The sequence below is a fragment of the Giraffa tippelskirchi genome, chromosome 5 (assembly GCF_054371585.1).
Source record: "Giraffa tippelskirchi isolate mGirTip1 chromosome 5, T2T-mGirTip1v1.2.pri, whole genome shotgun sequence".
In the NCBI taxonomy this organism is placed as follows: domain Eukaryota; kingdom Metazoa; phylum Chordata; class Mammalia; order Artiodactyla; family Giraffidae; genus Giraffa; species Giraffa tippelskirchi.
Window position 1 is genome coordinate 171,935,142 of NC_137279.1, and position 14,156 is coordinate 171,949,297.

General features: G+C 47.5%; 1 protein-coding gene across 8 annotated transcripts in view; it reads left to right on the top strand.

Annotated features, from left to right (window-relative positions):
• Positions 1–14,156, top strand: part of LOC145504408 (BEN domain-containing protein 5) — a 1,377,102-nt gene that overhangs the window by 1,325,814 nt on the left and 37,132 nt on the right. The window contains exon 11 of one of the 8 annotated variants that reach the window (XM_081485149.1): positions 4,524–4,643. The exons of the other annotated variants lie outside the window; for them this stretch is intronic. Within the exon in view, the coding sequence (XP_081341275.1) occupies positions 4,524–4,643 (120 nt within the window). The remainder of the gene's footprint in view (positions 1–4,523; positions 4,644–14,156) is intronic. 8 annotated transcript variants of the gene reach the window in all.

Consider the following 14,156-nt stretch of genomic DNA (forward strand, 5'->3'; position numbering starts at 1 on the left):
CTTTACAGTAAACCAAGAAAACAAAAGCAGTTGTGGAAGTACTGATTTGGGGGAGTGAGATTTCCTGTGTGATAAGATGGCTTAGGCATCTTAATTAACAATTAATACTATTAAGCTTGGTATTAGTCCACAAGGCAGATATATCAGCCCCCACACCCACCACTCACTGCCCTCCTGCCAAAACTGATGCCAACTGGCTGCCTTAATAGCAGCAGATGTTGGGAGCAAGGAGGTGCTATCCTTTCTTTGCCCTGTTGTGTCATGGGCCCCTGGAGCCCTGGCTTGATTACTGCCCAGCCCCGACCTATTCAAGCCACTGAGAAAATGGTGCATGGCCTCTGAAGAACTAGAATGGGAGGGGATGACAAAACTAGGTTTAACATCTGTCCAGACTTGCCTGAAACTGAGGGGTTTCCTGGGACAGGGGACTCGTGGTATTAAAGCCAGGACAGACCTAGGTAAACCAGGATGGTTGGTCACCCTACCATAATATGGCCTGTGAGGAACTGGCCAGGGAACTGGGGATATTCTCCTTGAAAAGAAAACATCTAGCCTCTTCGCTTTGGTCAAATTCTAAAGAGTCCTCATGGAGCAGAGCGAGTAGTCTGTTCTACGTGGCCCTAGAGGTCAGAATGAGAGCCAGAGGAGGTAGCTCCAGTTTGAACCTCTGCCTGGAAGGGCCACACTTACTGAGCGCTTATTATGCACCTGGCCTGGTTTCTGGGGATGCCTAGAAGAGCGGTAACAGCCTCTGCCTGGAGAAGTTCCCCAGGTGGTAGGTGAACAGGCAAGAGAGTGACTGCAGTACTTGTGTTGTGACAGAGGGGGCGCAGAAGGGGCGAGAAAGGGCACTGACCTGAAAGGGACTTGTGGACTGCAAGGGCGATGTGTACAGAGTTCAGGCACCTGGAGAGATGCTTCCTTCCTCTGGACAAGTCCAGGCCTCGGGGTGCAAGCTGGAGAGTGAGAAACAGTGAGGCTGGAGAGGACTGCAGGAGCCAGCTGGCAAAAGGCTAGTGATCCTCCGGCAAACCAGGGTTGCAGGGAGAGGACGTGACAGGCGGTGGGGTGTGGGAATGGTCAGGGGAGGCAGGTGAGTGCTACTGACAGACGTGCACCACCTCATCAAGTTACATCCTCTGCCCAGCTTCTCACCACTCCTTTCGTCTTTAAAAACATGTGCTCCCTGGACACAGGCTGTGAAAGAAAATCAAGTCAAAGAATCCCCCCTTTTCCTGATTTTCCAAGGTAAAGAGTTCCAGTTTCTCTGATCATTTCATCTGACTAGAGATTTGTTGTTGTTCAGTCGCTAAGTCATGCCCACCTCTTTACGACCCCATGAGCTGCAGCACACCAGGCTTCCCTGTCCTTCACTATCTCCCGGAGTTTGCTCAAACTCATGCCCATTGAGTCAGTGATGCCATCCAACAGTCCATGGGGTCGCAAAGAATCAGACGTGACTGAGTGACCAGCACTTTCACTGTCATTGACTAGAGGTTTGGGGGTTATCTTACTGGCATCATTGGGTAGTGGACAGTGTTCTTATGTGAGACTCGTGAGCCATGGACTTTGTTCATCTGCTCTTTGCCACTGATTTGCTGTGTGAAGCTGAGCAGATCACTAGCCCTCCCTGGGTCCCATTTTCCCATCTGTGGAATGAAGGGTTTGGACAAAGGAACTCCATCCTCCAGGCCTCATTCAAAGGACCTGTTGAGCTTATGTCTAACTAACGTTTATCAAGTACACAGCCATCCCTAGGATTCTGTCAACTCCCTGTGGTCACAGGCCATTCACCACAGGTCCACCAACCCTCCCATTCTTCCAGAAAGACCTGGAACCAGCACCTCAACTCTCACTTCCCAAGCAGCAAAAGCTGCATGCCCGGCGGGACACGCTGCCTGTCTGGGGTTTCTTATCCGTCAATATTTTCCTCAAGATGATAAATGTCCTGCCAATAAGAGGAGGCAGCTGCCAACCCTGTCTGAGACAGGGCCCGTAGCTGAAGTCGCAGCCGTGCCTGGCGTGCTGATGTGTCTGGAGAGGCAGGAGGTGGGAGTTGTGGCTGGGAAGATGAAAGTCGGAACTTAGAAGGAGGAGGAGGTCAGGACCACTGCTCTCAGTCTATGCAGATTTTGCCATAGTCAGTGGAGATGAGAGAGGAGACAGAGTATGCTAGGATTTTAGTTCAAAGCAAAATATTTTTACGGCACTTACAGAGCTCCTACAGGATGCTAAGCTCTGATTAGACCATCAGGAAGTGAACCCTTATCTGTGTATAAAGTGCATTCAGAACCATCATCTTGCTTGATTCTGCCAACAATTCAGAGAGATGAGTATTATTATTTTTATAAACAAGCAGGGAACATGCTGTCCTTGAGTGCTCATCCTAAGCCATGACCAGTCCTCGGCTCTAAAAGTACAGAAACATGGAAGAAGCCTGCTCGAGTGACACAATCTGTAGGAGATGGAGCAGTCCACTCCCAGAAGCTTGAATTTGTTTCTTCTGATATCAAACTGAAATCTGATTGCCCCACTAGAGTACAGTTTCTTTGATGAAATCAGCCATGTGATCAAGGAGCTAATTACAGCTGAGTTGTAACTAAGAGATGCCTTTGTTCCATAAGGGGATGAAAAGAGCCTGACCTTTGGAGCCAGATTCACCTGGGTACAGATATTGGCTCTGTTACTCACTAGTTGTGTGACCTTGGTCAAGAGACCTACTCTCTCCGAGCCTGACTTTGGCTGTCTATAACAATGATGATTATACTACTTACCTCATAGGTTTGTTTCAAGTAGATAGAAACAAACAAAAAATTCTCAGGTGCCTCATATAGTAGATTACCTGGAACATGGTATGCACTCAATAAATGTTATTATTACTGTTTCTAATCAAGTACTGGATTACATGAATTCTAAGTAATGAGCATCTGGGCCATAAGGAACAGGTGACATCAGTGCAGGCTGGACATTTCATGGAAACTTCCATGAAGGTTCTTAAGATTCTAAAAGGGTTCCTAAGACTCTTAAATAGCAGTCCTCCTAAAAGTGTGTTTGAAGTTCTCACATATCCCAACAGAGTCAGACACCATCATCTGGATTCATGTGCACAGTTTAGAACTTTTCATCAGGACAAAGTCATTACTGATCAGGCTCAGTCTGTGGTCAGAATGTGGGACTGAGAGCAAGACTCAGTGTGTGACAAGGTGAAGTATTTGGAGGCAACATATGTCAGCATGGACTTCTCTGGTGGCTCAGATGGTAAAGAGCCTGTCTGCAATGTGGGAGACCTGGGTTCGATCCCTGGGTTGGGAAGATCCCCTAGAGAAGGAAATGGCAATCCACTCCAGTATTCTTGACCGGAGAATTCCATGGGTGGAGGGCCCTGGTGGGCTATGGTCCACAAAGAGTTGGACGTGACTGAGCAACTAACACACAACCCTATGTAAGCACTCCTTAATCCTGATGTTGAGGAAACAGTAACATGTTTGGGTTCTTCTCATAGAAAGTAAAGACTGGAAAGTGCCATTATTTTTTTTTCCTTTTTTTACGTGATCACAGACAAGTGATGCTCCATCTTGGTACCTAGGTCTCCCTTCTGTTGCCTACCTTGTGCATGGTTGTGTAAATCAGATGGCAGAGGGTAGAGGAAATACTGGTTGAAATCTAGTCTGCCCTGTACTCAAGGAAGGGATGGCTTTTGGTGAAGGGGAAGAGAGGGATCATAGGGAGAAGCTGGAGGCACCCTGCCCTTCAGGACAGAAATCTGCCATCAGTTAGGGGCAGGGCAGGGCTAGAGGAGGCAATAGGCTGGCGCAGAGGCCCCTAGGGGACCCAAACCAGCTCATTGCCCATCCTGTGTCTGCATGTATGTGCATAGTAACCTGCCTCCACTAAGAGGTGCTGGTAGTAACCCACTGACCTGAACCGGAGGCTGGCCTCTCCCCTCCCTCCCTCATCTCTGCCTCTCTCTGCCTGGCTGGCAGGGACCACAGGCTGAGGCTCATTGCTGTTGTCTGAGGTTGAAGTGCCCTCTCCTGGCCCCCAGGGTGCATGGCTGCCTTGGAAAGTCTGGCTTCATCCTGCAGAGGTTGGGAGGCTGCCAAGTCCTTTGTCTGAGCCAGGTTCTGGGCTCTGGGGGCCTGAGCCACCTTTGGGGGGCAGAGAAGGGAGAGGCAGCCCGCTCACCTCTCCAGGTTTCCCTCCCGTGTGGTCATCCCCCCTCCTACCTATTTCTTCCCACTTTTCCCGCCTCTGATTCCCCACTTCTCTTCTTGTCTGTAGGTCTGCAGGACTCTGTCCTATACACACACACACGCTCAATCACACTTGTGTCCAGTGTGCCCTCGCTCAACTCCACCGCTGTCTTCTCCTTCCCCCAGCCTCCCATCTCCCCTCCCCGCTCCTCCACTCATCCTTTCTCTCTCCTTCTTTTTCCTTAGCTCCTGTCCTCTCTTAAGTGGAAATGTTTTGCACCAAAATCTGCACTGGACTCCAGTGTCCTCCATTTACACTATCTTATGCAGGTGTGCAGAACCCCGACCCCCTTAACTGACCTGATGGTGAAGATGAAAGGAGCTGGTGTTGGACGGAGGCAGGAGGGACCTGCGGATGGCCTCAGCCCTCCCTCCCCTTCCCACCTCCAGGTAGCCCCACGTGTCCGTCTGTTCTTCCGCTCTTCCCTCATACCCCACTGCCCTCCCTCCCTCTTCCTCTTTCCGCTCTCCTCGCACCTCAGTACAGATTCAGATTCAAATACCATTTATTGAGTTCTTTGGAAAAGTGGGGACTTGACCTTCACCTTGGAGGAAATGTCTTTCAAGGATCACCATCTGCCTTTTCCCCAAATGAGAAGAGCAGATTTTCTGACAAAGTGTGCGATCTGGGCCTGTGAACCGAACTAAGGGACAAGCAGAGGGTGTAAGGCTGTCAGGAGAGTCCCTCTTCCCAAAGTGTCCTGGGTTGTGGGGAGGAGTCATCTCCTGAGGCCCCGCATGATGCCCTGGTGTGTATGTCTGTGGGCCACTTATTCTAATGAGACTGCTCATTTATTTACCGTGTGTGCTAATTCCAACAAAAGCCCAGGCCACACTAAAGCCACACGGAGCATTTCCCAGCACTGAGCTCTTCAGGAAACCTCTCACCCCAGGACCCATGTTGGGAGAACTGGCCTGGCCTGTGGCCTCTTAAGCCTTCCTTCAGCAGATGCCTGCCCCAGTGTCAGGAGGTTGCCGCTCACAGCATCCCCTGGGGAGACCTGAGGGCACAGTCACAGGTTGCAGCTATTTGAGGGCTAGCTGACTGCTGCACCAACACAGGCTGTGTCTTCCACACCTCCCTAGGGGAAAGTCTCGTCTCTCAACCCAGCTATGCAGATATCAGGACAGCCAACTAGTCCAGGCTTGGGGAAGGGCCAGGACTGGATATTTAAGCCACTGTGGTTCACTGATTAGGAGCCCAGGGTTCTGCAATCATACCAATCTGGTTTTAAACCTTAGCCCTGCCATTTCTGAGCCTTGCACAACTTTGAGCAAGTTGCTTCAGCTCTCTGGACCCCAGACTCCTTATCCACCAAATAGAGATAATGATACAAACTTCCCAGGGTTTTTGTGAGGTTAAATGAGAGTGTAAGTACTTAACACCCTGACTGACTCCTAGTAAGGAATGGTAGCTATTATTACACATTACGATTCTATGTGATCACTTCATGGGGATCGGCTGAGTAGGTGGTCAGGAGGCCAGCTTGTTGAGGACCAGACTTCTTGCCTGGATGGAGAACCATCCACATCCCCACAGAGATGTGCAGCCAGACAACTAGGTATAAAGCAAAGAGGAGTCCTCTTTTGAGTTCTCCTCAAGAAAACTGCGGCTGTGGTCTACCCTACTTACATGCATTAAGGGCAGACTGAGAAATCCCAAGTTCACTTCCCTTTGGCTAAGCATTTTAGTAATATTTGCAAGTGGCCTTCTCTGGGATTCTGGAAATGCACAGCATTTAAAAGACTCTGAAGATAATCTGAGTCGTGGAAAGTTGGGAAGCTTTTGAGAGACAGAAACTATTTACTGATTGCCAGCCACTTGCCAGACACTATGCTAAGGGCCTTGTTAGCGTATTCAATTCCCACAGCAGCCTTATGAAAGAGGCACTATTTCTGTCTTGCACATGAGAAAAATGTTGGCTCAAGATATGAACGTACCTGAGGTCACACAGCTCACAAAGGCAGGTTCTGAACCCAGAGCCCTGTGACTGCACAGCGCCTACTCTGCTCCTGTGCTCACAACCAGACTAGGGAAGATTTCTTTGCCTCATCCCATCCTCCCTAGTGCTCTGGGCCCCTGCTGCTCCTTGTGGAGGAGAGGACCACCAAGCCTTGGCAGAGCAGACCCCTCTCTCCTAATAATGCTGATTCATGCCTTTCCTCTTCTGCTCTGGTTTTCTTCTGAGTGACCGAGAGTTTTCCTTTGGCCTAACTCCTCCATGCCTCCTCACTAGAAGGTGACTGTGGAGGAAAGTTACTGGGCTCTGCTGAAAGTCATTTTTAGATTCTGGAGCAGGACAAACAGGAACAATGACTTCACATGTGCATGACTAATTCAAAGCACTTTAATCTTGAAAATGTCAAACTTTATGGTCAGTGGTTGTTCCTCAGTGAGCAGTGGCACTGTGAAAATTAAAATAGCAGGATGGCAGGGCACAGAGACTGGGTGCCTTTGTAAGGGCAAACAATCTCCAAAGGTGATGATGGCTGGAGCCGCGGGACAGCTTTGATGTACAAACTGAAAATACAACGTCATCAAGTGACTGACCATCTAAGCTTAAGATGTTCCAGGCAAATGGCACACATTAGCGGGGCATTATGGTCCCTGTTTGGAGCAAGAGGTGGGGGAGGAGATTGATGCTCAGGGCAATCAGGAGATCTGCCCAAGGTCATGCATTTGGCAGGTGCCTCTGCAGATTCTTAGGCTCAAAACTGTCAGTTTCAAAAGTCTGCTGTGTTGCTGCCATATCAGTTGCCTTTTGCCTTCATGGATTTAAAGCAACATGAACTCATCCATGTTGAATCCACCAATGATCTAAGATAAATTTGCAATAAGTAATTAACATCTTACTCCATATAACCTTAGATCTATGATGAGAAACAAAACCTTAGGAAAAGTTCACTGGATTCTGGCTTCTTGAAAGTCAGGAGCCAAGCTGGAAACTAGACTACTAGAAAATTACTATGACTGAGAGAGATTGTTTTCCCTCTCTGGGCTTTCATTTTATTTATAAAAGTATTAGAGGGATTCATGCAAAATCAAATATTTACCAAGCACCCACTTTATACCAGGTCCTGTGCTTGGCATTGAGTATTAAAGAGGAATAAGACATTGCTTATTCCTTCATGGGAGCAGGTGAACCAAGGAGTCTCTAATGTCCTTCCCTATTTGGGCATTCTGTAAACTCAAATTCAGTCATAAGGTCAAGGTACTTTGACCCTGTACAGTGTGTCTTAGATCTACTAGAACCGAGACCCAGGATTTAGAGCCATACCCCAGTGGGCCCAGGGTCAACACACATATGTAGAGACCCCTGCTCCAGTAGACAGGCAAGTGAGTGCATAGAAAACAAAAGGGCCCAGGAACTGACCATTGCTTTGTTTAATTATTTACTAATTTGTTTACGGAAGTGTTTCTGAGCAGTGCTTCTGTGTCAGGCCTCATACTGGGTGCCTGGAGACACAGAAATAGGTCAGGGGAGGTCCCTATATTCCAGGATGGTATGTACAATCTGATGGATTAGTTGATGTGCAGATACTATAATTAATGGACATTCTGGGGTCAGGCCCGAGACCCAACACCACATGTGTTCAGGAGCTGGGAATGTCTGGAGCTTCAAGTGCCAGGAAGGACTATGGGCAGAGCACTCTCCCTTGCCCCACTGATGCTGGGTGTATCTGGGTGACCAGCTTTGGTGAATGGGAGGCTAATAGAAATGACCCGATGGAGGTCTCCAGTGTGCCAGTGAAGTTTGGCTTGGCGTTGGCCATTCTAGTGATCCACCAGGAAAAGAGATGCTACAGGGAGATGCTGCCACCTCAGTCTGGCCCCAGAATGAACACTGTGGACCCACCTGCAGCTGAGCCAGCCTGGAGCCCTGCCTTCTGGCTGAGTTTATCCTACATCAGTCAAGCTAGCCATGTGTAGACTTGGGAGAGAGAAAATGGGGGAAAAAATGGATGTTGTTTAAAAGAAAAAAGATACAGCTATTGGAGACAGGGATGAGAAAAGGGGTGAGGTCCTTGTTTTATGTGCTATCCTGAGAAATACAGATACTAGTCATTCTGAATGAGGGGTGATGACATGATCAGATTTGCAGGATTCTTGACCAATAGAGAGAGACAGCAACCACAAGACCCACTGGAGCTGGAGGCCAATACTCTTCCCAGCTGAGCTTTCCATCCAGTCACCCTGGGAGTACCACAGCATCTTTTGTGCTCCCAGCTGTTGAGCAAAGTATACCATGGAGATTCCCACCAGGGTACTGATACCACCGCCCACGCACAGCCTCATAAGTCCTGGAGCAGCCCAGGCTCTGGGGCCAGTAACCTCCAGCAAAAGGCAGTCCCTCCTTTCTTCCTTCAACGTGCAAACAAATATCATCATTTTCTCTGTGTGTCACAGCATGAAAGATTGGGAAGCACTGACTTAGCATGCGGGGGTCCACGCCCTCCCCGCCCTGCCAAGGATGTGCTGTCTGCTCTGATCTGTTTCCCACCCCACAAGGTCTGTCTCCTTCAGGCCCCAGACATGTCTCCCTTCTCTCGGATGGTGGGCAGAGAGCAGAGATCCAGTGTTGCACCTTTGCATCCATAACACACTGTCCAAGGATTTTTTATTACTCTGTCGAGACAAAGAGCAATGGGCTGCATTTAAATTCAAGACCCAACCGACTGCAGTGCTGCGTCTGAATCTTTCACGGCAGCCTCTGCTCTAGCTCTGCCAGCTGCCCCCAGGTTGTCTATACTGGGCATCTCCATTGGGTCCCCTGCCCCCACCTTCTCTGTCTTCCATCCAGTGCTGGGCATCAAGTGTACTTAGATGCCAGAAGAAAGGACAGAGATGGTGAGGTGTGGGTCCAGACTGCCTTGGAGCTCAGGAATGTCTGAGAGTAAAGAGGGCTGGAGCAGGTGGGGACACCTTCCTGGAGGTGATGGGCCTTGATAACAAGATTTAGCAAGGTGCTGTAGCTCACAATTTACAAGGCTTTCACATACAGACAGGGTCTCAATGAATCATCACAACAACCCCGTGAAGGAAGAACAATTATTCTCATTGTCTGGCTTAGATAACAAAGGCTCAGCCAGGTAAAATAACTTGACAGAAGTGCATTACCAGTAAGTGATTGTATCAGTCAGTCAAGGTTCTCTACAGAAACAGAACAAATAGGGTGTGTGCCTATAGAAGGAAATTTATTTTAAGGAATTGGCTCACGTGATTATGGAGGCTGGCAAGTCCAAAATCTGCAGAGTGGGCCAGCAGGCTGGAGACCCTGGGAAAAGCCAGTGTTGTAGTTCAAGTCTGAAGGCTGTCCACCGCAGAATTCATTCTTTCTCATGGGATCTTTCAACTGATTTTATGAGGCCCACCAACATTAGGGAGAGTAATCTGCTTTACTCAAGGTTCACCTATTTAAGTGATAATCTAATTCAAATTGTCCTCACTTGAACACCCAGAATGGTGTTTGAACAGTTATCTGGGCATTGTGTCCCAGACAAGTTGATATATAAAATTAGCCATCACTGTGGTAGGACTTGAGTCTGACCCCAGGTCTGTTGGCTTCAGATTCTGAACTTGGCTACATCAGAGCATCCAAACGGATCTGTTCTGAACTTCAAAGCAGAATTTGAAAGAGTAGTATTTAGTTCACTTTAAAAAATATTGAGGGTCTTCATTGTGTCTAGTTCTATTGAGGCTGAGATTTGAAACAAAATAGCCTCTGCCTCCAACAGTCCAATGAAGGAATTTACAGTCTGGCAGTGAAACAGTGAAGGCGTTCTGGAGAGTAGGTTATCCTGAATAAAGGCTGAGGTGGTAGAACTAAGCATGTTAAGACATTGGCCTGTCTTGACTGGGGAGTTCATTCAAAGGAGACTTAGGAATTGAAGTTGGAAAAGTCCTTTGGGACCAGATCAGAGAAAGCCTTGAATGCCCTAGTACTAATATGAGGTTTTAGCTTATAGGGAACAGGGAGCCAGAGAAGGTTCTTGAGTAGCAGATTTGCATGAGGAAATCATTGTATTAACAGGAGGAGTGGGTAGTGTATATAGGAGGAGATAGAGAAGGGGAGTCAGGTCATTTTACCCTAGACCAGTGATAACGTCCTCTTGGTATGATTTTGGGAGCATTGTGAAATCCATGCTTCATGCTCCAATCAAGAAAGAAAATGTCCGGCAAGGACCAAGAATTTCTGCCACCAACTGACTTATCAGTGAAGTTTCAGAATTAGGGAAAGGACTTGGCTAGGTGTCAGGCACTGCCTTAGGAATTTTCCATAATTTCAAAACAGCCACGTGAAGAAGACAGGGCAGAGATTATTGCTCTCATGTGGCTGATGAGGACACTGAAGGTCAGAAAGATGAAGTAACCTTCCCAAGGTCACAGCAGATAGATGCAGGCATCAGAGTCTGGACCAGCACTATCTGATCCACAGCTTGTACTCTTAACCCCTCACTAATCAGCAACAGAGGCTGGGACTGTGAGGGTTCCTTGTGCTTGAGTGTTGTAGAGAGAAGAGAAGAGTGAATGGAGGAACAGAGAGAAAAACAAAGAGTTGAGGAAACAGAGACCATTTTTTGACTCTAATGCCTCACCAAGGCCTGACTCACAAGTAGATGCTGGAAACAGAGACCCAGGCATATCTGGAAAGACAGAGTGTCAGATGAGGGAGATCTCAGAAGAGATGGTGATCCTTTGCTGAAAGAATTAATTCCCAGCTAGAAGATCAGCTCCACTCACAGTCCAGACAGTGTTTCTGGAGGCCCTGGGGAGAAAGGTCATTTCTTACTGTGAGCAAGCACTCTGCTGCACTCTCCTCACTTCAGCTGGCCAGTCCTCCCAGAGTTAACCCTCTGGTGCCAGCTCCAGAAGAGGGCAGTGATTTCCTGGTTTGCTCTCATCTGTAACCATTGTCTTACCTGGTGGGAGGCATCATCTGCAGTAATTAGGCTTCATTAAAATCCTGATTAATCACATCTTGCCTGGGCCAGACACATGATGGGATTGGCCTAGTCACTGTAAATGTTAGTGTTCTTTGCAGCTGTTTACACACAGCTAACACCCCTGCAGGGCCCAAAGAGGAGGAGACAGCAGAGGCTGTGGAAATGCCCCCACCCCAGGGAACCAGAGGCAAGGAGATAGAAATAGAGTCTGAGCATGGAGGACTTTGTAGGCAAGCTGAGCTCTAACTTACAGATGGTGCATCACCAACTGGTGTCCCATCACTGATTCCTTCCTGCAGATGGTAGATTTGGCCAGGAGAATGTTTGGTGCCCAGTGAGTTGTTTGGTGGTTGGTTTAATGTTGAAGTTTGAAGGTCTTAGAGCATGGCTTTCACTGTCCGATTTGACACCGTGCCCTCTATTGTTTCAAACCTGTCGTTGCACATATTTATATTATAAGCCCAGGGTCTGAAGACATTTGAGCTTGTGACCCTTGCGTACCTGAAGGGTAAGAGGTGAGACTGTAAAAAGAACAAGTTAATAGTCAGGGGGTGTGTATAAACAGAAACAGACATAGAAAGCCACAGAGAAACTGCTGAGATCAATTAAGTATTGCAGGGGCCAGACTGTATGAGGAGGAACCCAGAGGTAAAGATGTATGGATCGCCCAGGGGACCCCACATCATCTTGTGTAGTTGGAATGTGAGTGTAGGGTAGGTAGTGGGAGATATGGGTCAAGAGAAAGCTGCAGAGAAGATGGCAGGAAACAGAACCCAGAGGAGGGCCTTAAATATCATGTTTAAATGGGCTTGGACTTGATCTAGAGAAAGTATGGAACCCATTAAAAAGGGGTTTAAGTTAGAGAGAGACGGGGTCATATCTGCATCTTAGAAATGTCACTCTGGCAACAATGATGAGAATGGACTGGACAGCAGCAAGGAGAGACCAGTTGCAGCCACCTTGAGACACAACCCTGAGGCCTGAACCAGGGTAGAGGCAAACACGAAAGCCATTTCTGAGGTGGACACCATGGGAGATCCATTGATTTCCTTCCTTGGGGAAGACAGCAGTGCTGCTGGATGACTGGAGCCCTGGCTGCTGGGCCCATTGGGTTTACAGGAGAAAATACACAAATGGAAGCATACTGACCTCACACCTGACTTTCTAAAGAGAAACCAAGGCACATGGGAAGACCAACATCCAGTATGAGAAGGGAAGAGAAAACCCTGGTTTCAGTCTCCTAATCTCTCTTCTCTTGGATACCACCATAGCAGTTGAACTTGGACAAATTTTAATCAGAACTCATAGCTATGCCTGATTCTACAGATCAGAACACTAGGTTTCCCAATGAATAGCTACCTTCCCAAAGCTACTGGTGGTTGAACTTTTTTTTTTACAATGTCTTTTCTATATTTAGGAAATGTATTTCTTTTTCTTTGTACCTATATCACTGCTGTCTGTTTATCTGTATGTTACCTTTCCTGTTTACTTCTATTTCTCACTCATTCTCTTTTTGTTTTGAGAGTTTCTTTGTGTGTTACTTCTCTCTGTATCTCTCCCTCTCTGCGTTTCCCTTTTGTTCTCATTCTCTCTCTCTCTCTCTCTCTCTCTCTCTCTCTCTCTCTCTCTCTCTCTCTGTCCCTTCTCCCTTCATCCCTCTCTTACCCTATTCTGTCTCTTTCTCTCTATCCCCAGTTCTGTTTAGACAAATGACTCAGGGATGTGGCCAGTCTCTGCCCAGTGGCTAAGCTAATTGATGGCTGCTGTAGAATTGCCTAAATGAGGAACTCTTGTCATTAGCAAGAGATGGGTTGCCTTGGCCTGCAACTAGGAAACCTTTGAAATCCTGCATCTAAATTGCCATTCTTTTGACTGCTACTAGTGATGCTAATTAGCTGTGTTAATTGGATGTTTTGATATTTGAAGAGCAAAGCAATCCAACTCCTTCCTCCAGAAAGCCAAAATTATTAATGAACTTGGCAGCAGCCTTGGCTGTCTTTCCACACAGGGCACAGCCAAAGATTTCGGTGCAGAGAAAAGGGTTGTTCCGAGGAAGAGTCTTGCTATTTCCTAGGGAGAAGGCGAGGCTGGGAAGCTGGCCATGGAGCTTCCTAGTGGTGAAATCCCACAGTGGAACAGGAGAGCCTCAAATCTGGAGACGAGAGACCAACATAAGGGATTTGCCTCTGCTCTGTCATTACCTGCCATGAGACAGGGCAATCATGCATCCCAATGCCTAGGACAGTGCCTCATACACAGTTAGCTGCTAACAGTTGTGATTGAGTGAATAACTAACATGAGCACTGATTTGGGAGTCGTCGGATTTGAATCTCAGTTCAATCACTTTCTAGCTTGATAATTTAAGCAAAAGTAAATTCACCTCCCTGGGTCTCAGATTTCCCTCCAACCACATATTAGTGAAAGTTCTGATAAATATAATTCTCTCTAACTTGCTGTATTTTCATCTCAACAAAAATGGTGCCCAGTACCTGCTGCCTAACCTACCTCACGATCTGGCCGAGATTGTAAAACAATGTGCTTAAAGCTAAGGAAAAGATAGATACAGAATTCTGTGTGTACACAGAGAACAGAGCAACTAAGCAACTAATTCAGCCTCAAGGGATCTGGGAAGACTTCCTTGATAGGACAGATTTTGAGCTGGGTCTACAAGGGTGATTAAACTTCACCAAGAGACAAAGCAAGAGTGGGAAGAAGAGGAAGACGTTCCACAAGGGTCAGAGAGCCCAGAGCCATGCATGAGCCCCTCACTGCTCTAAAATAAGAGGCCGACGTGATCTCTTAGAGTATTTTTTTAAGGGAGAAAACCGTAATCCTGGACAGGAACAAGATCTAGGGAGAGAAAGATTTTGAGTCTGGAGGAACACTGACATCTCACTCACCATTCGGAGGAATTTTCTCCAGGAAACCAAGCCTACAGTCTGCTTATTGGCTTTTGGA